The sequence below is a fragment of the Taeniopygia guttata genome, chromosome 37 (genome assembly GCF_048771995.1).
Source record: "Taeniopygia guttata chromosome 37, bTaeGut7.mat, whole genome shotgun sequence".
Lineage (NCBI taxonomy): Eukaryota > Metazoa > Chordata > Aves > Passeriformes > Estrildidae > Taeniopygia > Taeniopygia guttata.
This window is the reverse complement of record NC_133062.1, coordinates 5,876,918-5,899,195: the sequence shown is the minus strand read 5'-3', so window position 1 is coordinate 5,899,195 and position 22,278 is coordinate 5,876,918. Positions and strand designations below refer to the sequence as shown.

Below are 22,278 nucleotides of genomic sequence, written 5' to 3'. Positions count from 1 at the left end.
GGGCTTTTGGGACTTTGGGGAGATTTTTGTGGGATTTTTTTTTTAGTTGGGTTTTTTTTCTGTTTTTTTTTTTTTTTCCTTGTTGTTTCTTTGTTTGTTTGTTTTTTGGCAGTGTTTTTTTGTGGTTTTTCTCAGGATTTTGGGCAGATTTTTTGGTGTGTATCCAGTGTGACTTTGGGCAGATTTTGGGCCTGGTTGGGGCAGTTCTGGGGCAGCTTTTGGGGTTTGTCTCCCGTTTCCCCCAGCTGTGGGAAAGCCCCGAAGCACATCCTGTTCCTGCCCCAGCTCCCTGAGCAGCCCCAGGAGCTGATGCTCCCCGTGCGACTCAGCCAGGGAGATCTGGGGCAGTCCCGGCATTCCGGGCATTCCGGCCGGGCTTTGGGGAGCCTGGGATGTTGGGGCTGCATTTTTTGGGGACAATATCGGGATTTTGGGGGGGAATGTCTGGGTTTTTAGGAGGAAATTTTTGGATTTTGGGAGGAAAATACCAAATTTGACAGGGAGAAAATACTGGACTTCTTAGGGAAGAAATGTCTGGATTTTTGGTGGGAAATTTCTGGATTTTTGGGGACGAATTTCTGGATTTTTTAGGGGGGAGTTTCTGAATTTTTTTTTTGGTGGGGGAGTTTCTGGTTTTTTGGGGAGGGATTTTTGGATTTTTTTGAGGGGGAATTTCTGGATTTTTGGGGATGTTTCTGTATTGTTTGGGAATTATTCTGGATGGGGAACGGGGTTGGGTTTGGATTTGGGGAGGAATGTTTCTGGATTATCTGGGGGAACTTCCTAGTTTTTTTGGAATGTTTCAGGATTTTTTTGAGGAACATTTCTGGATTTCTTTGGGGAGCATTTCTGAATTTCTGGGGGAAATGTTTCAGGATTTTTTTTTTTTTTTTTTTGAGAGCATTTCTTGATTTTGGGGGATATTCCTGGATTTTTGGGGGAACATTCCCAGGTTTCTGGGGCAACATTCCTGGGTGTCTGAGGGAACATTCCCAGGTCTCTGCGGGAATGTTCCCGGGGTTCTGGGGGAACGTTCCCGGGTTTGGGGAACATTCCCGGGTGTTTGGGGAACATTCCCGGGTGTCTGTGGGAACATTCCCGGGTGTTTGGGGAACATTCCCGGGTGTCTGTGGGAACATTCCCGGGTGTTTGGGGAACATTCCCGGGTGTCTGTGGGAACATTCCCGGGTCTCTGTGGGAACATTCCCGGGTGTTCCGGGCTCTCCTGGCCCATTCCCATCCCAGGTTCCCGGGGTTCCAGGAGCTGCGCTGGTGCCCGGGCGCCGCGACATCGCCTTGCTGCAGTTGGACACCGAGGTGCAGCCGGGCGCCGCCCGCGGGGCCCTGCAGGGCTTCAGCATCACCCAGAGCCACGCCATGGAGATCTCCCTCGCCAAAAGGTGACCCAAAACACCCCAAACCCCACCAAAATAACCCCAACCCCCCAAAAAAACGGGCCTGAAATACCCCAAAATCCTGAAAAACCACCTCACACCTGCCCCTAGATACCCAAAATCTGCCTCAAAACACCCCAAATCTCTCCAAACCACACTGTAATCCCGGAGGAATGCCCTGAAATCCCTCCAAACCACCCCAAAATTCTTCAAAGCTGCACCTGAATACCCTAAAGCTGCACCAAAACACCTCAAATGCCTTCAAGCTGCCCCAAAATCCCATAGAAACACCCTGTAGACTCTCCAGACCACCCCAAAATCCCATAGAAATACCCTGAAATCCCTCAAAGCACCCCAAAATCCTGTAGAAACCCTTGAAATCCTGTAAAAGTGCTCCCAAATCCCATAGAAACACCCGAAAACCCTTCAAAACCACCCCAAAACACCCTAAATCCCATAAAACTGCACTCAAATCCCATAGATCTGCCACCAAATCCCACAAAAATACTCCAAAAACCTAGAAAACTGCCCCAGAAATGGTTCTGACCCTGCCCCAAACCCCCTGCACGCCCCCACTCCCCCAGGTAAGTTCAGCTCAGCTCAGCCCAAATCCTCCCTTTTTTATCCTAAATCCTTTTTTTATCCTAAATCCTCCTTTTCTATCTTAAATCCTCGGTTTTTTGTCCCAAATCCTCCTTTTGTCAATCCCAAAATCACTTTTAATTCCTAATGTCTTTTTGACCCCAAATCCTTCTTTTCCCACCCTAAATCCTCCTTTTCTCATGACAATTTCTCCATTTTCTTCCCCACATCATTTGTCGGTCCCCAGATCCCTTTTCCAATGCCCAAATCTCCCTTTTCCACCCCAGTTCCCCACCTCATTCCCCTTTCCCCATCCCAAATCCTTCCCTGTCCACCCTAAATCCCCTTTTCCCACCCAGGATCTTTCCCCATCTTGAATCCACCAATTCCCACCTCAATCCCCCCTTTTTTTCCCAGTGTTGTACCCAGGGTCTCTCTGCAGACATTGCACCTGGAGCTGCCCCAAATAACCCCAAACAAACCCCAAATAACTCCAAACAACCCCAAACAAACCCCAAATAAACCCCAAGTTACCCAAAACAAACCCCACTGTGCCCCCAGGGCTGGGGTGGGTTTTGGGGGAGGGGGGTTGGGGACTGTGGGGGGGTTCATGGCCCCAAACTTTGGGGACTGGGGGGATTGATCCTAAATGTTGGGATTTGGGGGGTTTGACACCTCAAGATTTGGGCTTTGGGGGTTTTTACCCCCAGGATTTCAGATTTGGACGTTTTTGACAACAGGAATTGGTGATCAGGGGGTTTGACCACAAAATGTGGAATTTGGGGAGTTCTGGCAATCCCAGGATTTGGGGTTTGTGGGGTTTTGTCTCCAGAATTTAGGATTTGGGGGTTTGACTTGGAACTTTGGGGGGTTGGGAGTATTTGACACCTCAGGATTTGGGATTTCGGAGTATTTGACCCCAGACTTTGCGAATTGGGGATGTTGGACACCCTAAATGTTTTGAATCCCAGGATTTAGGGTCAGGAGGATTTAACCCCAGCGTTTGGTAACTGGGGAGAGTTTGACACCCCAGGATCTGGGATTTGGGGGGTTTGATCCTAAAATTTGGGGTCTGGGGTGGGGGGGAAGGTTGACATCCCAGATTTTGGGTTTGGGGGTGTTTGCCCCCCCCCCCATGTTAGGATTTGGGGTGTTTGACCCCAATGTTTGACCCCCCGGGTTTGGGGGTCGGGGTTGGGATAGGAGCCATTCCCTGGAAACAGCGGTGGGATCGGGATCGAGAACCGGAACGGGAATGAGATCGGGATCAAGAATGGGAGTGGGATTGGGATCAGGAACGGGATCAGAGCGAGACCCTGACCCAATCCCGGACCCAATCCCATGGAGAGTCCCCGGCCCAGTCCCGGAATGGACCCATCCCCAAAATCCCGGACCCCTCCCCAGTGCCATCCCCTCCCCAGCCGCTGACCGGACCATCCCTCAATCCCAGCCCGCCCCAGTCCGGATCGGAGCCATCCCCGGAGCCTCCCCCATTCCCGGACCCTTCAATCCCTTTTTGGGGCGGCTCCTGCCGCTTCCAGCCCATTTTTGGGGGCTTCAAACGGCTGCGGGGACCCTCCCCATTTTGGGGGTGTTGGGGTGGCCCCAGGGCCGCCCCGGGGGCCGAGGGGGGATGGAAACCCCCAAATCCGAGGGGCTCCTGGGGGTCCCCAGTTCCTCCCGTCCCCGCCCCGAAGCGGGTCCTGGCCAATCAGAGCGCGCGGCGTTGATGACGATTCAGTTCCCGGGCAGAAACTCGGCGCATTGATCCCTCCTGGCGATTTTCAGCCAATCAGCGCCCGGGATGGCTCTGACTCATCAGTTGCCAGGCAGAGCCCAGCGCCTGTCACAGCTCTGGCCAATCTAAAAAACTAACAAACAATCTAACATATCTTAGTAAAACAATTCATATTACAAATATGCTAAATACAAAACCAAACACCACTGTAATTTCTCATACAGTTTAACCAAACAATTAAACTTTAATAACATCCTTAAGTACTCTAAAAAATTATTTAGAAAAATTTAATTGCAGATGGGTGGTTTTATATGGATATTGGTTTTTGGATTGTTTGGGTTAGATGATTTTTAAAAAAGGATTTTTATAGGAATTTAATCAGTTGAGAAGGAGCCACTCTGCAAACAGAACTGACTGAAAACGAATGGGACAAACACCATTAACTCTGAAAGTTTTATTCACTATCAGATACATCCCAGCAACCCAGCCCCACACAATCCCAATCCCTCCACTCCAAACTGGGATCCCACTTCTCCCAATCTCCTCCCAACCCCATCTCACCCTGGCAGCTGTGGAATCGAGTGAGCTTTGTGTGGGATTGAGTTGTTTGGGTTTTTTTTTTTTTTTGAGGGGGAACAAGCAATTTGAGGTGGGATTGTGCCTTTGTGGGTAAAAATTCTGTTGTTTTCAGTGGGATTGAGTGGTTTTGTGGTGACAGATGTATCCCTCTTGGCTTTTGAAATGCAAAGAGACGGAAAACACTGCCCAAAATGACCCCAGAACCCACAAATCCTCCAGAAGTTAAGTTCATGGTGTTCAGGGAGGGTGCAGCTGCCGGCAACAGGAACAAATGAGACGGGTCTTGGTTTAACAAAGCTCCAGAATCCATTTATTAGCCCTGAAAGACAGGGCAAAAGCAGGGCTGTGGGGTTTGTATAGGGAATACCAGGGGTGGAGTTAGGGTTTGGGTCTAGGGAGGAGATGTTAGCAACAAAAAAGGGTGAGATCAAATTCCTGCCTCTTAGCAACAGGGGCACTCCACACAGAATGTGTCCCCAAATCCTAAATTCCCCCTCAAACTCCTGTGAAATGGTGGCACTTCAGATATTTCTGATCAATTTCTTTAATTTAACCCTGTTTGGCTGTGTTTAAGGGATAAAGATGAATCAGAGGAAAATTAGGGCCAAATCAAAAGGAGAAGCAGCCAGGTGTGTTTCCAACATGGATACCAGGGAATGTGGGTCACCAGGCTTGTGCCAAATGTGGGTCCTCCAGTGGGAAATGGAGCTGGAGCAGAGCACGAAGCTCTTCCTGCAGTTGGGGCACTCGCAGGGTTGCCCTTACCGGTGCCTCCGTTGGTGTCTGGTCAAGTCAGAGCTCTGGCTGAAGCTCTTCCCACACTGGGGACACCTGTACGGCCTCTCCCCGGTGTGGATGCGCCGGTGCCTGACAAGGTGGGAGTTTTGCTTGAAGCCCTTCCCGCAGTTGGGGCAGCGGAAGGGCTTCTCATCCGTGTGAATCCGCTGGTGCAGGAGGAGATGGGAGCTGGTCTGAAACCTCTTCTGACACTCAGGACACTCGTAGGGCCTCTCCCCAGTGTGGATGCGTTGGTGGGTTACAAGGGCAGAGCTGCAGCTGAAGCCCTTCCCACACTCCCCACACTTGTAGGGCCATTCCCCAGTGTGGATCATCTGATGTCGTTTCAGATTCTTGCTCCGCCTGAAGCTCTTCCCACACTCCAAGCACTTGTGGGGCTTCTCCCCATCGTGAAGCTTCTCAGGGACCAACAGCTCCAAGCTCTGGCTGAAGCTCTGCCCACCTTCCTGATCCAGAGTGGGCCTTTCCTCCTCAGAGCGCCCTGGGCTGGGTTTGCAGCCCCTCCTTGTGTGGGATCTCCAGGGCTTTTCCTCCCTGTTGGATTCCTGTGCTGTGGAGTTGCTCAAATCGGCCTCTTCCATGAGGTTCTGCTGCAGGGATTTGTCCTTCCTGGTCTCCATCCTCAGCTCCTGCTCTGGGGTAGGAAGGACAAGGAGAGGATGGGATTTGCCTCCGTGCCACAAGGAAGGGTAAGGAGATCCCCCCAGTGCATCCCCGTCAGCAGAGCGTCGGCAGCGGGGCTGTCCTGCAGCCGGGGGCCAGGCTGGGCCAGGAGATGGAGCAGGAGAGAGGGGGAAAGGGGCACTGACTTCATCCTCACCTGCCTCGGTGTCCCAGGGCGCCTTCCTCTTCCTCGCAGCCTTCTCCATCTGGTAAACTTTAGGGGATGGGAAATCCTGTTTTGGGAGGGAAACAAGGGATGAGCACATTGAGTTTTGTACTGGTTTCAAAGCAAACCAGGGGGGAATTTATGTCAGAATTACAATTGAAAAAGAAAATTAATATCAAGGCAATGATACAGAAACACTGGCTTAAACTCACAGAGTCAGGATATAACCTGACACCCCGTTGCTCAGGGTGGTGGTAGCAGTCTGATGAAATGGTGGCTGCAGTCCGGCTGGAGTGATGAACGTGATTCTGTCAAAGCGGTGATCCTGTAGAAGGGTCTGGTCTTCCTCTGAAGGTCCAGTGGTGGTTATGGAGCTCTTGTCCTCTGGGAATCCAGTAGGCAAGGTGGTCGTGGTGTTGCAAGGGTGAGATTATATCCAGGCAGGAATGCTTGGCTCCTCCCCCTGGGCGGAGCATCCCACAATGGGATGATGTAATTTTATCAGCCCTGCAGTGACACTCAATGGCCCATTAACAGAAGATGGCCCCTGGAGGGCGTTATCAGGGTTGAGCCATGGAAGAGATAAAGAACACTGCCCCACCTGTTGATAACAGTTTATGGAGATGGTGACTGAAAACACTTTTGGTTACATCTGACACTGTAACCTGAAACAGTGAGGCAATCCCTGCTCGGGGTGGGGGGTGAACACCACCCCCCTTACCCAAACTGGCTCAGGTGTAAAACCCCCACCCTGGGAAGGACACGCACACAGGGGACAATGTCACACTTGCCCTGTCCCAGGTGAGATCTCTGTCCCTGTCACTCCCTTGCTCTCCCCCCTTTTCTCTTTCTTTCCATCTCTCTCTCTACCTCACATTTACTGTTCAATAAAATCCACTTTAGATTTGGTGTCCTTCGCACCTTAATTGGGGCAGAGGCATCACTCTAACAATTTTATTAACCAGATTGCGACATTATTTTGCACAGTGAGTTCAGGGCACTGCTGTCTGACCCCAAGTGCTTTTGACAACAGCCTGGTTCCCTCCTATGAGGAGGTTCTGCCTCTTCCTGGAGGAACTCTTGGAAACTTGGATGCAGCTTCCTCTGAGCAACTTTTGGTAGACATATGAGGAAAATGACTGTTGTGGGTGGCCAGTGTAAAGAAAATATTTTCATGTCCTATCTTGGAAAGTTTTTTAAATTCACTGGAGGAAAGGGAGCAAATCACACCAGCAAGACTGACAAGGATCATTCACCCCAAGGTGAGGAACAGAAGGCTGCTAAAAGTCCTGCAAGAAGCCCAGCTCAAGTAGCTAAATTCCCAAATAACTCCTGAATTCACAGGCTTGGGTAGAGAATAATTATTTTCTTGGTCCCTGTCACTCACCTTTGTGACAGCTAAACAGACCTTTCCCTTCCTTTTAATAATCTGTATTGGGCCAAATTTCCATGCTTCTTTTTTTGGAACCTGCCAGCATCTGAGCTGGAGCTGTGCTGGAACTGATGAAATTTGGAATTGCCACAGAATTGCTTCTGTTGTTGGTTTATTATTGTTTGGGATTTGTTTGCATTTCCATCACGAGTGACTCGTGGAAAGAGCAAATATTCCTCAAGGCATGTTGTGGAGGGTTAAGTTTGATTTCTGCTGAGTTTGTTTTGTCCAATGCCCAGGAGATGCTCAAGGGCTCTCTGTTTTTGGTTTTGCCCTAATTTTCTTCATATTTGTCTTTATCACTTAAAAACACTTGAAAAATGACTAAAAAGAGTATTGACGAGGGATGTCAAAAGTCCCACCATTTAAGAGGTATCTGAGGTGGAATTTATGGTTTGGTGACATATTCTGGAGGATTTGTGGGTTCTGAGAGATATATGGGAGTATTCTCCATATCTTTGCACTCCAAAAGCCAAGGTGGATTTGTCTGTCACCTCAAAATGACTCAATCCCACCTCAAAATGGCTGGTTCCCATCTCAGTCCCATGCCAAAATTAGTCGATTCCTCAGCCTCCAGGGTTTGATGGGGTTGGAAGGAGATTGAGAGAAGATCCAAATTTGAGGTTGTGGGGTCAGGATTGTGTGGGGCTGGGTGGGTGTGATTTATTTTGATAGTAAATAAAACTTTCAGAATTATTGATTTCTGTCCCATTCATTTTCTGTCAGTTCTGGTTTGCTTTTCAGAGTGCCGCCTTCTCAGCTAATTTTGTTTGTGACCTCCTGTCCCAGACTGAAAAGCAAGATGTGTTCTATTTGCCATCTGTATGGCAGTTGTCCTGTGTTAAGTGGGCAGTTTTTCCTTATCTCTTCCACAATCAGTCCTCCCTCAGGGGAGACATCTGCTGATAATGGGCTATTGAATGTCACTGCAGGACTGATAAGAACTATAACATCCCACTGTGAGATGCTCCGCCCAGAGGGAGGAGCCAAGCATTTCTACCTGCATCTAATCTTGAGATTCTGGCCCACCAACAAAGCTTTTTCTGGGCTGGATTTCTCAGAGGAACAGCTGCCTCTTCCTCTTCAGAAGAAGACACCCTTTTCTACAGGATCACTTCTCCAACAGAACCATTACCTGACACTCCAGTAGGACTGCAGCCACCATTCCAATTGGACTGCGGCCAACACCCTGTCCAACAGACTGTCAGGTTGTATTCTGACTCCGTCAGTGTTGTTTTGGTTCACTGCGTTGTTTATTTTATATTTTTATTTTCTTCCCTAATAAAAAAACTGTTATTCCTGTTCCAAATTTTTATCTGAGAGCCCCTCTTAATTTCCAATTTATAGCAATTCAGAAAGAAAGAGTCGACATTTTTCCATTTCAGGGGAGGCTTCTGCCTTCCTTAGCAGACACCTGTCATTCCAAACCAAAACACCTCCTTTCTCTCCTGCCTTCCTTTGCCTGCTCAGTTTCTCTCTCTGTGTCTCCCTTGACCCAGGGCAGCTCCCACCAAAGGCCCTGCCCTGATTTAATTCCCAGTGCAGGAGCTACAACAACCATGGGTGAAGTTATGAAGGCTGGCAGTGAAATGTCCCTGTAGGATCCTGCTGCACTTGGCTTTTGACTCTTCCATAAGAGCTTTGCCTTCAAGAGCAGGAACATCTTTTCCTGTCTGGGAACTGGAATTCCAGCCCCTGGGAGTGTGTGCCATGGATCCCAGAGGGGCATTCCCGAGGCTCCCAGGGTGCTGCTCCTGCTGTGCCTCCCAAGGAGCTGTGCAGGGCAGGGGACAAGGTGCAGCAGCTGTGTTGGTTCTGCAGTGCCACAACGGCCCCTGGTTCCCCTCCCCTCCCCTCCCCTCCCCTCCCCTCCCCTCCCCTCCCCTCCCCTCCCCTCCCCTCCCCTCCCCTCCCCTCCCCTCCCCTCCCCTCCCCTCCCCTCCCCTCCCCTCCCCTCCCCTCCCCTCCCCTCCCCTCCCCTCTGCCACGCTGGGGCTCGGTTCTTTCCTTCCCGTGGAGATCACTGTGACACTGTGGGCACCTCATGGAACCAAGGGGATCATTGTGGCACCACTGGAGCCCATGGAACCAAGGGGCCGTGGTGACACTGCGGGGCTTCATGGACCCAGAGACCATTATGACTCTGTGGGGCCTGATGGAACCATGGAGACCAATCTGACCCTTCAGGGCCTGGTGTCACCGAGGGGGCATTGTGACACCTCAGGGCCTCCTGGAAGCGAGGGACCATTGGGACACTGAGGGGCCCCATGGAAACGAGGGAATGTGGACCAGGTCTGGCTGGCTTGGCCTGCCAGGTGCCACCTGGCAGGTCTGGCTGATGTTGGAATGCCAAGGGCTGCCTCTCATCAGCTCCTGGACCACTGGGGCTCCGTGCTTTCCTTGCTATGGAAAAGAACTGTCCATCTTTTCAGATGCCTATTGCCAAAACTGATACTCCGCCTAAAAAATTTCCTGTGTGCAAGAGTATCTGCCAGAAAAAAACCTGCCAGCTCTGCCTGGCCTTTGCCTCTGGTGGTCACCTCTCATCTGCCCCTGAAGCACTGGGGCTCTGTTCCTTCTTTCCTATGGAAAAGAACTGGTCTTCATTTCTGGGGACCATGGCCAAAATTAGAATTTGGCCTCCCAAATTCCATATATCCAAGGATTGCTCCCAGACAAAAGTAGCCAGGACAGACAGGTCAGGCTGGCCCTTTGCTCTGGTGATTTTCTTAGACTCTGAGCTGAATGTTTTCATTTGAGAATACCTTGGAGAGAGCCCAGAGATCTCCCAAGGTGGGGTTTTGAGGCCTCGGGCACATGGCCACTACATATGGACAAAGGAGCTCTCTGCTCTGTGCTGCTGTGGTGGTTTTGCATTGCAGAAGTGATGTCCTGAGAGAAGCTGCTAGCAGTTTCCTCTGTGTCTGACAAAAAACCAATCAGTAATTTGCTCTGAGAGCTGACAATCTGTTAAACCACTAAGCAAACTGCAGACGCCTCTGTGCAGACCCAAGTTGAAGATGAGAAAGCCTGGCTGGGTCTCTCTCCCCTCTGGCCCCAAAGAGGTGCCAAGGCCGGCCCAGCCCCGTCTCAGCCTTCTGGCCTGGCTGCTGAGATCCTGGCCCTGCCCCAGCGCGGCCCAGCCTGACACAGCCCCAGCGCAGCCGCTGCAGAAACCTCCATGGGAAAACAGCTCCGGCCGCAAGGACCGAGCCCGGCCGGGCTCACGGAACCATCTGCAGCCCCGGGCAGATATTGACTCTGCCAGTGCTGCCATCCTCCCTCCAGTGAGAGAAAAGGACACAGGGCAGGTACACAGAGGAGCAACAAAAACACACTGAGGTCAGTGAAGAGGAAGTTGAGTCCCAGATGGGAAGGATGAGGAGATGCCTTGATCTTGGGGCTGAAATCCTCTGGTAAAGCTACGGAGAAGGATGTAATTGATACATCAGACTCTCTTTTTCCCTATAAGGCATTGAAAAGTATGGGGAGATTGTTGTTTTCAGCAAAGGCCTCCATGCTAAAGTAAGCAAATATTGCAACAGCTGTGATCCTATGAGAAGAAGTTTGAACAGAGAAAGAGAGCAGAGTGATTAGACCCTGTGCACCAGGGAGAGATGAAGACCTCTTTTTGCAGAGATGAAGATGATTTCAGAAATAGATGAAGAGAACCGTTGCTCTTAAACAGCTCATCTTGAACTAATAACCCATAAGCTGACATGGCCCATTAACACAGCCATGGGAAAAGCTGTGAAAAAATGTGAGTGCCTTCGTAATTGCAGATTTTTCCAGGCAGCTGCTCTTTGTGGAAATTGAGACCCACAAGATAACTGTTTTCTTGTGGAGAAGTCTCCATAGCAAGAAACAGAGACTCCTCTCCCTAAGTGAACTAAAGAAGGACTATTCCAGAGGTGGTAAACTGACTGAAAATTTTTTTGTTTGTCTTTTTATATAATCAGTATGTATGAAAAGGTTGTATGGAGAGGGGAGGTGTTTTGAAAGTTTTGTTCTGATCCTTATTACTCTTTCTTTTGTTCCTTTTAACAAACTTTACCTTATACTCTTAAAGTTTGAGCCTACTTTGCCTTTCTCCTAATCCTACCTCACAGCAGGAAATGAGTAAGTATATTCTAGTTAGTGCGCTGGTAATTAGCCAAAACTGAACCCACCACACTAATTAATGCATTGGCTGAGAAATCTGAAATTGGCAAACCAAAACCACTACAGAAACTTCCTGATGAACTGCAGGAGAGCAGAGGGTGATCAAGGCAGAGCCATGGTTTGTCAGGACTTGCTTGATACTAATGAGCCTCATGGTGCATTTGGAACTGAGCCCTGGAACCTCAGGGCCTGAGAGGAGATTGCACAAACCTTTCCAGGAGTCAAAGTCAGAAGAAAACCCCAAAGTGCCTCAAAACATTAATGGGACCCACTGAGGTCCATCCCCAGCACAGGCTCCTCATGGACTCCTTGGAGGAGAGAACTGGAAGCCAGGATGGCACAAAAACCTCCCAGAGACTCAAAATGGCAAAAAAGCCTCTCAGCGTGGAGAAGAAAATCCAAAGTACCTTACAAAAGTTGAGTATCTCAAAGTATTAATGAGCCCGACTGAGTGTCAGTATAAAGCTCTCAAGGGACTCATTAAAGCAGATAATTGGGGCCAGGATTGCACAAACCTCTCACAGAGTCTGGATCAAAAGGGAAACACCAAGTACCTTAAAAGAACTGAAGTACCTTGAAGCATTAATGAGCCCCACTGAGTGTTGTTACTGACAAAGCCTCTCCAGGGACTAATTACAGCAGATAATTTGAGGCCAGGATTGCAATAAGCTCTCAGAGACTCCAAGGCAAAAGCCAAAGCCAAAGTCCTTTGAAAAACCTGCAGTCCCTGGGAGCACGAAGGAGCCCCCAGGGCCATTTCTGACCAAGGCTCCCCAGGGACTCCTTCCAGCAGATCCTTGAGGCCACTGGGATGTGGGCTGGGGGGGGGATGCTGAGGGCAGGACCAGGGGCTGACAGCGCCCAGCCTGACTGGGGCTTTGCCAGGAGGCCCCAGGGCCTCAGGACAAGGTGTCTCCTCACAGCCCTTGGTGGCACAGACCCTGCTGTGCCCCAGGGCACCAAGACTTGGCTTCTCTTTGTCCCCACCTGTCATCAGTGCCTCCAGTTCTCTGCTCTGCCTGGGGCCTGGGGACACTTTCTCAGTCGTGTCCCTCAGTGGGACCCATTAAAAGTCCAAGAAACTTTGGAGTTGGATTCTGACTTGGAGTTCTGGAGAGGTTTCTGCAGCTCCCTCTCAGGGCCTGATGTTCAGGGCCCGAGCACAAAGCCCCAGAGGGTCATTAAAGTCCTTGTGCTGTGTCTGTGCTGCTGAGCTGGGCCAGGCTCCTGGCACAGAGAGTGATCCTGGTAACCAAGGAGAGCTTCAAAAGCACATTTCTCTTGCTGAGCAGCTCTTCTCCCAGCCCAGCAGGGCTGGGGCACTGCCTGCAGCCAGCCCAGGCACAGCACAGAGGCACAGAGAGCTTCAATCAGTCAGGGCTGGGAAGGGGCTGAGAAGTGCCTGGGGCAGAATCACTGCCAGCCCTTGGCACAGGAACCTCTGGCTGCAGGACAATGCAGCTGCAGCTCCTGGAGCGATCTCCTAAAGCTGGAACATCCCAATGCCCACAGACCCTGTGAGTACAACTCTGAGCATTTCTGGTGCAGGGGAGGTGAAATTTTGATGAAGCTCTGAAATACTGAAGGGTTCTCACCAGTCATAAAATATTTCCAAGACAAGGATTTGATAAAAAAGAGATTTCCAGAGATTTTGTATTCAGTTTCCTTCTACTGGAGAATGACAGGGAGGGAGGGATAAATATTAAAGGTTGATTATGAATTTTGATAAGTGCCTGAGACATCTAACTGTTAGTTTTAGTGCTCAGTAGGTTCACAGGAAATTCCTAATGTGCTTACCGTCTTTCTGCCCATGGACAGCACCAGCACCACCTTTACTGGAGCCATCAGGCCCAGTCTGAGCTGTCCTTGCTGCAAGCTGCAAACAGAACCTGACCCCAGCCAGTGCCCAGCAAACAGACAGGGTTCTGTCAGGCCAAGGAGAGTGCACAGAGATTTGGGGTCTGGGAGTGCTGGCAGGGAGAGATCAGGCACAGGGAAACACCTGCAGGAGGAAAATCTCCAGGAAGCAGAGAGAAGATCAGGGAAGGAGAGAAAATAAAGCCCAGAAATACCGTGGCAGGCAGAGTTCAGAGATCTCCACAGGATTCCCTCCAGTGCAGCCCCTCCCTCTGCACAAGCCCCCTCCCTCCTGTGCCCCAGCCAAGCCTCTGCCCTCAGGGCCGGGGCTCCAAGGCGTGCAGCCCCTCCTGTGCAGGCAGAGCTGCAGCAGAGCCATGGGGCAGCTCTGCAGCCCCGGGCCCAGTTCCCTCTGCAGAGCACAGGGCTGGGAGCAGCTGCCCGGCACTGGGGAATCTGGCAGGGGGCACAGCTGGCTCAGGGTGACACAGCTGTCCCCAGTGCCCGGCTCTGGGCAATGCTGGCAGTGCAGCCAGGGAAGGAGCTGTGTGTCCCTTCATCCAGTGCCGTCAGAAGGACACTTGGAAATCTCCCTGAGATTTCAGACCAAGCTGATATCTTCAATCCAGGGAGCAAACCTGTCCTAGAGCACATCTGAGTTATAAGATTGATAGGGAAAGCAGAGGTGTTGTGACACTGAAAATGCTGCTGGGTTGGTGAAATGAGCAATGTGAGTCCTTGGCTGCAAATGTGGAGCTGGGCAGTGGTGGATCCATCTGTCTCAGCTGTACCTGGGGGTTTGTAAGAGAAACATGGGAGTGTGAACATCCTTAATTTGAGAAAATGAAAGCCCAGAGAAACTCCAAGCAGAATGAAGTGACAGACCATGTCTCCCCAGTCTCCACTCATCCTGTAGCCTCAGGGAACCAACTCTGTTCTCCTGGAGGGCAGCAGAAATGCTGGGCGTTTCTGATATCCAAGAATAGCAGGAGAGACATAGGGGGAGCTTAAAATGAAAACCTCTAAGCTCTTAAACACAGAAGAATATCCTTGTGTGTCACAGAGGAGGGTGTATGGGAAATGGCTTTGATTTTGGTTACAGATAACTCCTCCAAAACTTAACTATCCTTTTCTCTGAACAGGTGCCCATGTGCAGCCACAGCAAATGTCCAACAGCAGCTCCATCAGCCACTTCCTCCTGCTGGCACTGGCAGACACGCGGCAGCTGCAGCTCCTGCACTTCTGCCTCTTCCTGGGATCTCCCTGGCTGCCCTCCTGGGCAACGGCCTCATCATCAGCGCCGTAGCCTGCGGCCACCACCTGCACACGCCCATGTTCTTCTTCCTGCTCAACCTGGCCCTCAGCGACCTGGGCTCCATCTGCACCACTGTCCCCACAGCCCTGCACAATTCCCTCTGGGACACCAGGACCATCTCCTACAAAGTATGTGCTGCTCAGCTCTATTTCTTTCTCTTCTTCATCTCAGCAGAGTTTTGCCTCCTGACCATCATGTGCTACGACCGCTACGTGTCCATCTGCAAACCCCTGCACTACGGGACCCTCCTGGGCAGCAGAGCTTGTGCCCACATGGCAGCAGCTGCCTGGGCCAGTGCCTTTCTCAATGCTCTGCTGTGCACGGCCAATACATTTTCCCTGCCCCTGTGCCATGGCAATGCCCTGGGCCAGTTCTTCTGTGAAATCCCACAGATCCTCAAGATCTCCTGCTCCAAATCCTATCTCAGGGAACTCGGGCTCATTGCTGTTAGTGCCGGTTTGGTATTCGGATGTTTTGTGTTCATTGTTTTCTCCTATGTGCAGATCTTCAGGGCTGTGCTGAGGATCCCCTCTGAGCAGGGACGGCACAAAGCCTTTTCCACCTGCCTCCCTCACCTGGCCGTGGTCTCTCTGTTCATCAGCACTGGTGTATTTACCTACCTGAAGTCCCCCTTGATGTCCTCCCCATCCCTGGATCTGGCCCTGTCAGTTCTGTACTCGGTGGTGCCTCCAGCCCTGAACCCCCTCATCTACAGCCTGAGGAACCAGGAGCTCAAGAGGCTGCAGTGTGGAGACTCATGACTGGGTGCTTTCAGGGACATTGAACTGCTGGCCAATTTCTGCAAATCACTTGTAATAAAAGTTGTCTTTTGTACTTCTTGTTGGTTTAATTATGGGAATTTTTTTCCTTTGTTGTTCTTTTTTCATGTTTTCCACAATAAATGTCATTTTTGGTGCCATTTCTTATTTTGTTTGTGTCCACCTTCCCTATTGCAACAGACCATGTCAATGAGGGGCTGCACTCTTGGTGGCTTTCAAGGAACTAAAGGATCTCCCAGAAGAGTTTTCTGCAGAGATGTCCTTTTGCTGCCTTCTCTGGAGCTGCAGCAGCAATGTCTGTGTGCAGAGCTGGGGGCAGATCAGTGCTGGCACAGCAGCTCTGGTCCTGCTGGCCACACCATTCCTGATCCAGGCCAGGAGCCATTGGCCTTCTTGGCCACCTGGGCACACTGCTGGCTCATGTCCAGCCTGCTGTCCATCAGTCCCTGCAGGTCCCTTTCTGCCTGGCTCATGTCCAGCCTGCTGTCCATCAGTCCCTGCAGGTCCCTTTCTGCCTGGCTGCTGTCCAGCCCCTCTGTCCCCAGCCTGTAGCGCTGCAGGGGTTGTTGTGGCCAAAGTGCAGGACCCGGCACTTGGACTTGTTAAACCTCACCTTGATGGATTTGGGCCCTGGATCCAGCCTGTCCAGGGCCCTCTGCAGAGCCCTCCTACCCTCCAGCAGATCAACACCCACATCCAGCTTGGTGTCATCTGCAAAGATACCCTTGTTCCCAGGGGCTCCTCACTGTTACAAAGTCCCTTTGGTTACACCAGGCCCTGCACTGTCACACTGGTCTCCTTGGTTCCATGGGGCCCCAGGGTGTCACAAAGGCCCCATGGTCACATGAGGTCCCACACTGTCACAATGCTCTCTGTGCTTCCACAAGTCCCCTCAGTGTCACAATGGATTCCTTGTTTCCACGAGGCCCCACAGAGTCACAACGGCCTTCCAGATTCCTGGAGGCCCCAGAGTGTCACAGTGGCCCCTTGGTTACACAAGGTCCTGCAGTGTCACAATGTCCCCTTGGTTCCATGAGGCCCCGCAGTGTCAGAACGGCCCCTTGGTTCCCCTGGGCCCTGGACTCTCCCAATGCTCTCCTTGGTTTCGCAGTGTCACAATGGTGAAACCCCTCGGTTACACGAGGCCCTGCAGTGTCACCATGGCCTCTGTGGTTCCACCAGGACCCAGTGTCACGGGGACTCCCTGGTTCCATTGGGCCCCAGAGCACCACAATGGAGCCCTGGTTCTATGGGGCTGCACAGTGTCACCATGGTCCTCTTAGTTCCACCAGGCCCTGCAGGGTCACAATGGCCCCAGAGTGTCCCAATCATCACAGAATGACAGAATCAAATAGGCTGGAAAAGACCTTTGGGATCACCAAGTCCAACCAATGCCCTAATACTGCCTTGTCACCCAGACCATGCCACTGAGTGCCACTGGAGAGGGACAGTGACTCTGCCACCTCCCCCCTGGCCTGCCCATTCCAGTGCCCACTCACCCTTTCTGTGAAGAAAAGGCTCTGAGTGCCAGGGCTTGGATGAGGGAAGTGGTTGGGGGTGGGTGTGGACAAAGTCTGATTGATTGTTAGCCATGAAGGGTCTTGATTTTCATGTGTGTTCAGACTGCATTAGAATGTGCTGAGGGTCAATATCAATTGGACATTGCTGATATCCGTCCATAAACAGGAAAAACAGGAAAATAAAACAGGACAAAACAGTTCTCTCTGCATAGTTTTCAATACAGTATATTGACTTTGAATACACCTCTGAAATCTGTCTAATTATCCACAGATGAATTGATATCTTCAGTTATTCCCATGGACTTTTCTTGTTTGGGCATTTTAAACAGATCTTTATAAGCCTTTTTAACTGAATTCCTGAACTGAAAAGCACAAGAAAAAGAGGCCTCTGGAGTATTAAAATTCATCTTTTGAGGATCCATCCCCATCAGAGCAGCAATGAGCAGAAATGGGCACAGCTTTGTGGCTGCCCCAGCTCTGGGATGGGCCCTGGGCCTGGAGCAGGAGCAGCTCTGCAGGGCCCCAAGGCCGGGGCTCTTGTGCTGGCCTGGGCAGATGGGATGGCAGGAGGGGCTGCAGAGCTCTCAGCACCTCAGCCAGAGGGGAGCAGGGCACCCAGGTGTCCTCGGCTGACTGTGTGATGCCTTCATCCCCAGTCGTCTGCCCTGTTTATGTTGAATGATAAGTTTTGCACCTTTAAGGCTTGTTCCAAGAGTGAAGTGGGGGGAAGAAGTGCAGAGTTTGTTTTCAAGAACTGCACTCCCTCCTCCACATTCCTGCTCCTGGACTGTGTTGTCTGAGGACGGACAGGCAATGAGACAGAGTTCCCCTTTGCTTTCCAAGTTTGTTTTAGCTAGCTGAGGCAAAGAAGTTCCCTGGACTGTGTTTTTTCCCTTTCTCTGGACCTGCTCTGGACTGAACACCAGAAGAGCAGCAGCAGCAGCACCTGTGGCCCAGCGGGCTGGGCCTGGGCCAAGGAGGGACTGATCAGAGACTGAGTGAGCCCAGCTGCAGCCCGGGGGATCTTTCTGAGTTTGTCTCTCTCTTGGAGTGGTAAGAAGTTTTATTGTTTAATACTGTTAAGGTTGCTTGTTTAATAAACAAGTTTTTCCACTTTCCCCAAGGAGGTATCCTTCCCGAACCAGTTGGGGGGAGGGGCCGATTCAATGTGCTTCCTAGAGGAACCCTTTGGGGGTTCTTTCCAAAATTTGCCCTGAACCAGGACAGATTTGGTCTCATTAGCACCTTAACTTTGGCAGAGACACCTCTCTAACAATTTTATTAACCAGATTGCAATATTATTTTGCACAGTGAGTTCCAGACACTGTTGTCTGACCTCAGGTGTCTTTGACAACAGCCTGGTTCCCTCCTCTGAGGAGTTTGTGGCTTTCTGGAGGAACTCTTGGAAATTCGGACTCAGCTTCCTCTGAGTGACTTATGGGAGAACTTATGAGGAAAATGGCTGTTGTGGGTGGCCAGGGTAAAGAAAATATTTTCTTGTCCTTCCTTAAAAAGTTTGTTAAAATCACTGGAGGAAAGGAAGGAAATGATACCAGAGAGACTGACAAGGTTCGTTCACCCCAAGGTGAGTAGCACAAGGCTGCTAAAAGTCCTACAAGAAGCCAAGCTCACACAGATAAATTCCCGAATAACTCCTGAATTCACAGGCTTGGGGGCTTTGCCAAATGTGAGAATCATAATTCTCTTCGTGCCTATCACCTTTGTGACTATACAGAATTTTCCCTTTCTTTTCATAATCTGTATTGGGCTGAATTTCCACTTTTCTTTTATCAGAACCTGCCAGGAGGTGAGAAGGAGTTGTGCTGGAACTGATGAAATTTGGAATTGCCACAGAATTGCTTCTATTTTCAGTTTCTTTATGTTTGGGATTTGTTTGTGTTTCCATCACAAGTGACTTGTGGGAAGAGCAAATCTTCCTCAAGGCATTTTATGGAGGGTTAAGTTTAATTTCTGACAAGTTTGTTTTGTCCAGTGCTCAGGGGATGCTCAAGGCATCTCTGTGTCTCTTGCCCTGGGAGATGCTTGGGAGGGGCCTGGGGGTGTTGTCCCTGTCCCTGTCACCCCAGGCTATTCCCCAGGTGTGTCCCTGTCCCTGTCACCCCAGGCTATTCCCCAGGGGTATCCCTGTCCCTGTCACCCCAGGCCATTCCCCAGGGGTGTCCCTGTCCCTGTCACCCCAGGCTATTCCCCAGGGGTATCCCTGTCCCTGTCACCCCAGGCCATTCCCCAGGTGTGTCCCTGTTCCTGTCACCCCAGGCCATTCCCCAGGGAGTCTCCATTGTTCTCACCCCAGGAATGCCTGGAGGGTCTCCCTCCCTCTCACCCCTGTGCCAGGAGGCGCTCAAGGGAGTCTCGGTCCCTCTCAGCCCAGGGGATGCTCAGGGGTCTCTGTCCCCTCGCCCTGGGGGATGCTCGGGGGGTCTCCATCCCTCTGGCCTCAGGGAATGCTTGTGCAGGGCTGGGGACCAGGGGCTCTGTGTCCCTCTCACCACCGAGGGTGCTCGGGGCTGGGGGGGCTCTTTGACCTTCTCATCCCTGGGGAGGCCGGGGGGGTCTCTGTCCCTCTCAGCCCTGGTGTGACCCCACCCAAACATCACCGGGGTCAGAGGGACAGAGACACCCCCAAACCCCCAGAAGGGCTGAACCTGGGATTTGGTTTGGGGCTGAGGATTTAGGAAGGGGCTGGAACTGGGGCTGGGGTACGAGTTAGGGCTGAGATTTGGATTGAAGCTGTGACTGGGCTTAAGGCAAAATGTGGGACTTGCTTTAGGACTGGGGCTGGGATTGGGTCTGGGGCTAGATGAATCTGGCACTGGGATGAGATTAAATACGGAACTGTGAGTGTGTCTAAACGTGGAGTGAGATTGACACCAGGATCAGGGTCAGGTTTGGGACTGAGTACAAGCAGAGTAGGACAGTAGGGATGTCACTGCAGGATGTCCCTGGCATTGTCTCAGCCCTCCTCAGGCACCTCCAAACACAGGGGCAGCTGGGTGCTCCAAGATCCAGGTGGTCCCACGCTGCCCCTGAATACCCTGAGGGCTGCCCTGAATGTGACCCCTGGGGCTCTGGGATCAGCCCTCACATCCCTGTGGGAGCAGCTGCAGACATGATGAGAGATTTCCCCCCACCCCCTCATTCCTGAGGAAGGGTGAAGCCAGCTGTCCTTTCCTTCTGGTGCCTTCTACTCTCCTCAGCTGAGGATGTCAAACTCCCCAGGAGCAGGAAAATCCCCATTCCCTGTTTCCTTGTGGCTGCAGCCTGGAACATCCACTCAGAATGAAGAACGTTCTTACATCCCGGCTGAATGACACCAGGAGGAGGTTGGTGAGAAAGGGAGGCAATTGTGTTTTGATTGGAAATACAAGTTACAAAATTATTTCTTTCCATCCCATTCCTTTTCAGTCAGTTGCAATTCTCTTTTCAGAGTGCCACCGTCTCAGCTGATTGTGTTTTTGTCCTCCTTTCTCTCAGACCTCTCTTTACATGCTCTGTTTCTCTCTCAGTGTCTCCCTTGATCCAGGGCAGCTCCCACCAAAGGCCCTGCCTTGATTTAATTCCCAATCCGTGAGCTAAAACAACCACAGGTGAAGTTATGAAGGCTGGCAGTGAAATGTCACTGTAAGATCTTTCTCCACTTGGCTTCTGGCTGCTTGTTAAGAGCTTTTCCATCAAGGGCAGGAACATCATTTCCTGGCTGGGAACTGGAATTCCAGCCCCTGGCAGCATGTGCCATGGATCCCAGAGGGGCATTCCCGAGGCTCCCAGGGTGCTGCTCCTGCCGTGCCCCCTAAGGAGCTGTGCAGGGCAGGGGACAAGGTGCAGCAGCTCCGTGGGCTCCTGCAGCACGCAGCAAAGGTGGCTTTGCTGGATATTTCCCAGCACATTCCCAGCTGGAAGCAGAGGGAAGAAGGAAAGGGAAGCGAGTCCCTGACAGAATCTGGGAACTGTTGGTGTAGGGAGGTGTTCTGGTTTGAAAGCAAAACCAGTGGGAGACTCCAAGTCAGAAATACAATTTATTGGGAAAAGGGGAAAAGGACAAAAAAACATGCAATAATACAAAGGGAAAGACTACTGACAAAGTCAGAATACAACCTGGCCAGCGTGCTGGTAGCAGTCTAAATTGGAGTAGCTCCAGTCCTCTTGGGATGGCAGATATAGTTGCTGTGTCTTCTCGGAGAACCTGTGAAAAGGCTGACCCTCTGTCTAGAAATCCCCAGTTTTATCCAGGTTGGAATGCCTAGCTCCACCCCCCTGGGCAGAGCATCTTACAATGGGTTATTATGAGTCACGAGGTGTGTCCTTAATCACCTGCTCCTGGACAGTGTTATCTCTGAGTCACGTGGCAAGGCATTGATGGGGCTACTAACAGCAGATAAGGAAAACTGCCCCAAGCAACTCCTACTCAGATGGTAAATAGGAAAACGTTCTTTTTTTAATCTTGGACATTATCCACCCCTTTTCCTATTTCCATCTTCATCATGATGAAACCTTACACATAGTTTTCACTTAAGACTAAGTTTCCCTGTGGTACACAACGGGTTTGCCCATCCTTCTGCATTACCCACCAAGTATAACCGGGTCCTTGAGCAAAAACAATCCCACGGATGGGTTTGTCTTTGCCTGGGGTGGGATTAATCCAAACAGTCTTTCATAAAATACCTTTCATATGTACCACAGGGACTTTATCTCCATCCACTGTGTGCAAGGGTTCAGATTGGGCAGGACCAGCTCGATTGATGGACCCTCGGGTGTTGACTATCCAGGTAGCTTTTGCCAAGTTCAGTTCCCAATTCCTGAAAGTTCCCCCACCGAGTGCCTTTAGGGTGGTCTTAAGCAGTCCATTGCATCGCTCAACTTTCCCAGCAGCTGGAGCATGATAGGGGATATGATATATCCACTCAATGCCATGTTCTCTGGCCCAGGTGTTGATGAGGCCATTCTTGAAATGTGTTCCATTGTCTGACTCAATTCTCTCAGGGGTGCTGTGTCTCCACAAGACCTGTTTTTCTAGGCCTAAGATGGTGTTCTGGGCAGTGGCATGAGGCACAGGGTAGGTTTCCAACCATCCTGTGGTTGCTTCCACCATGGTCAGTACATAGCGCTTGCCTTGGCGGGTTTGGGGAAGCGTGATATAGTCAATTTGCCAGGCTTCCCCATACCTGTATTTCAACCATCGCCCACCGTACCACAGAGGCTTCATCCGTTTGGCCTGTTTGATTGCAGCGCAGGTCTCGCAGTCGTGCATGACCTGTGAGATGTTGTCCATAGTA

General features: G+C 51.1%; 1 protein-coding gene across 1 annotated transcript in view; it reads right to left on the bottom strand.

Annotated features, from left to right (window-relative positions):
• LOC140681608 (uncharacterized) overlaps positions 1 to 22,278 on the bottom strand; it is a 370,130-nt gene that overhangs the window by 332,721 nt on the left and 15,131 nt on the right. Inside the window, 1 exon segment of the mRNA XM_072921594.1 lies at positions 5,059 to 5,533. Within this exon segment, the coding sequence (XP_072777695.1) occupies positions 5,059 to 5,533 (475 nt within the window).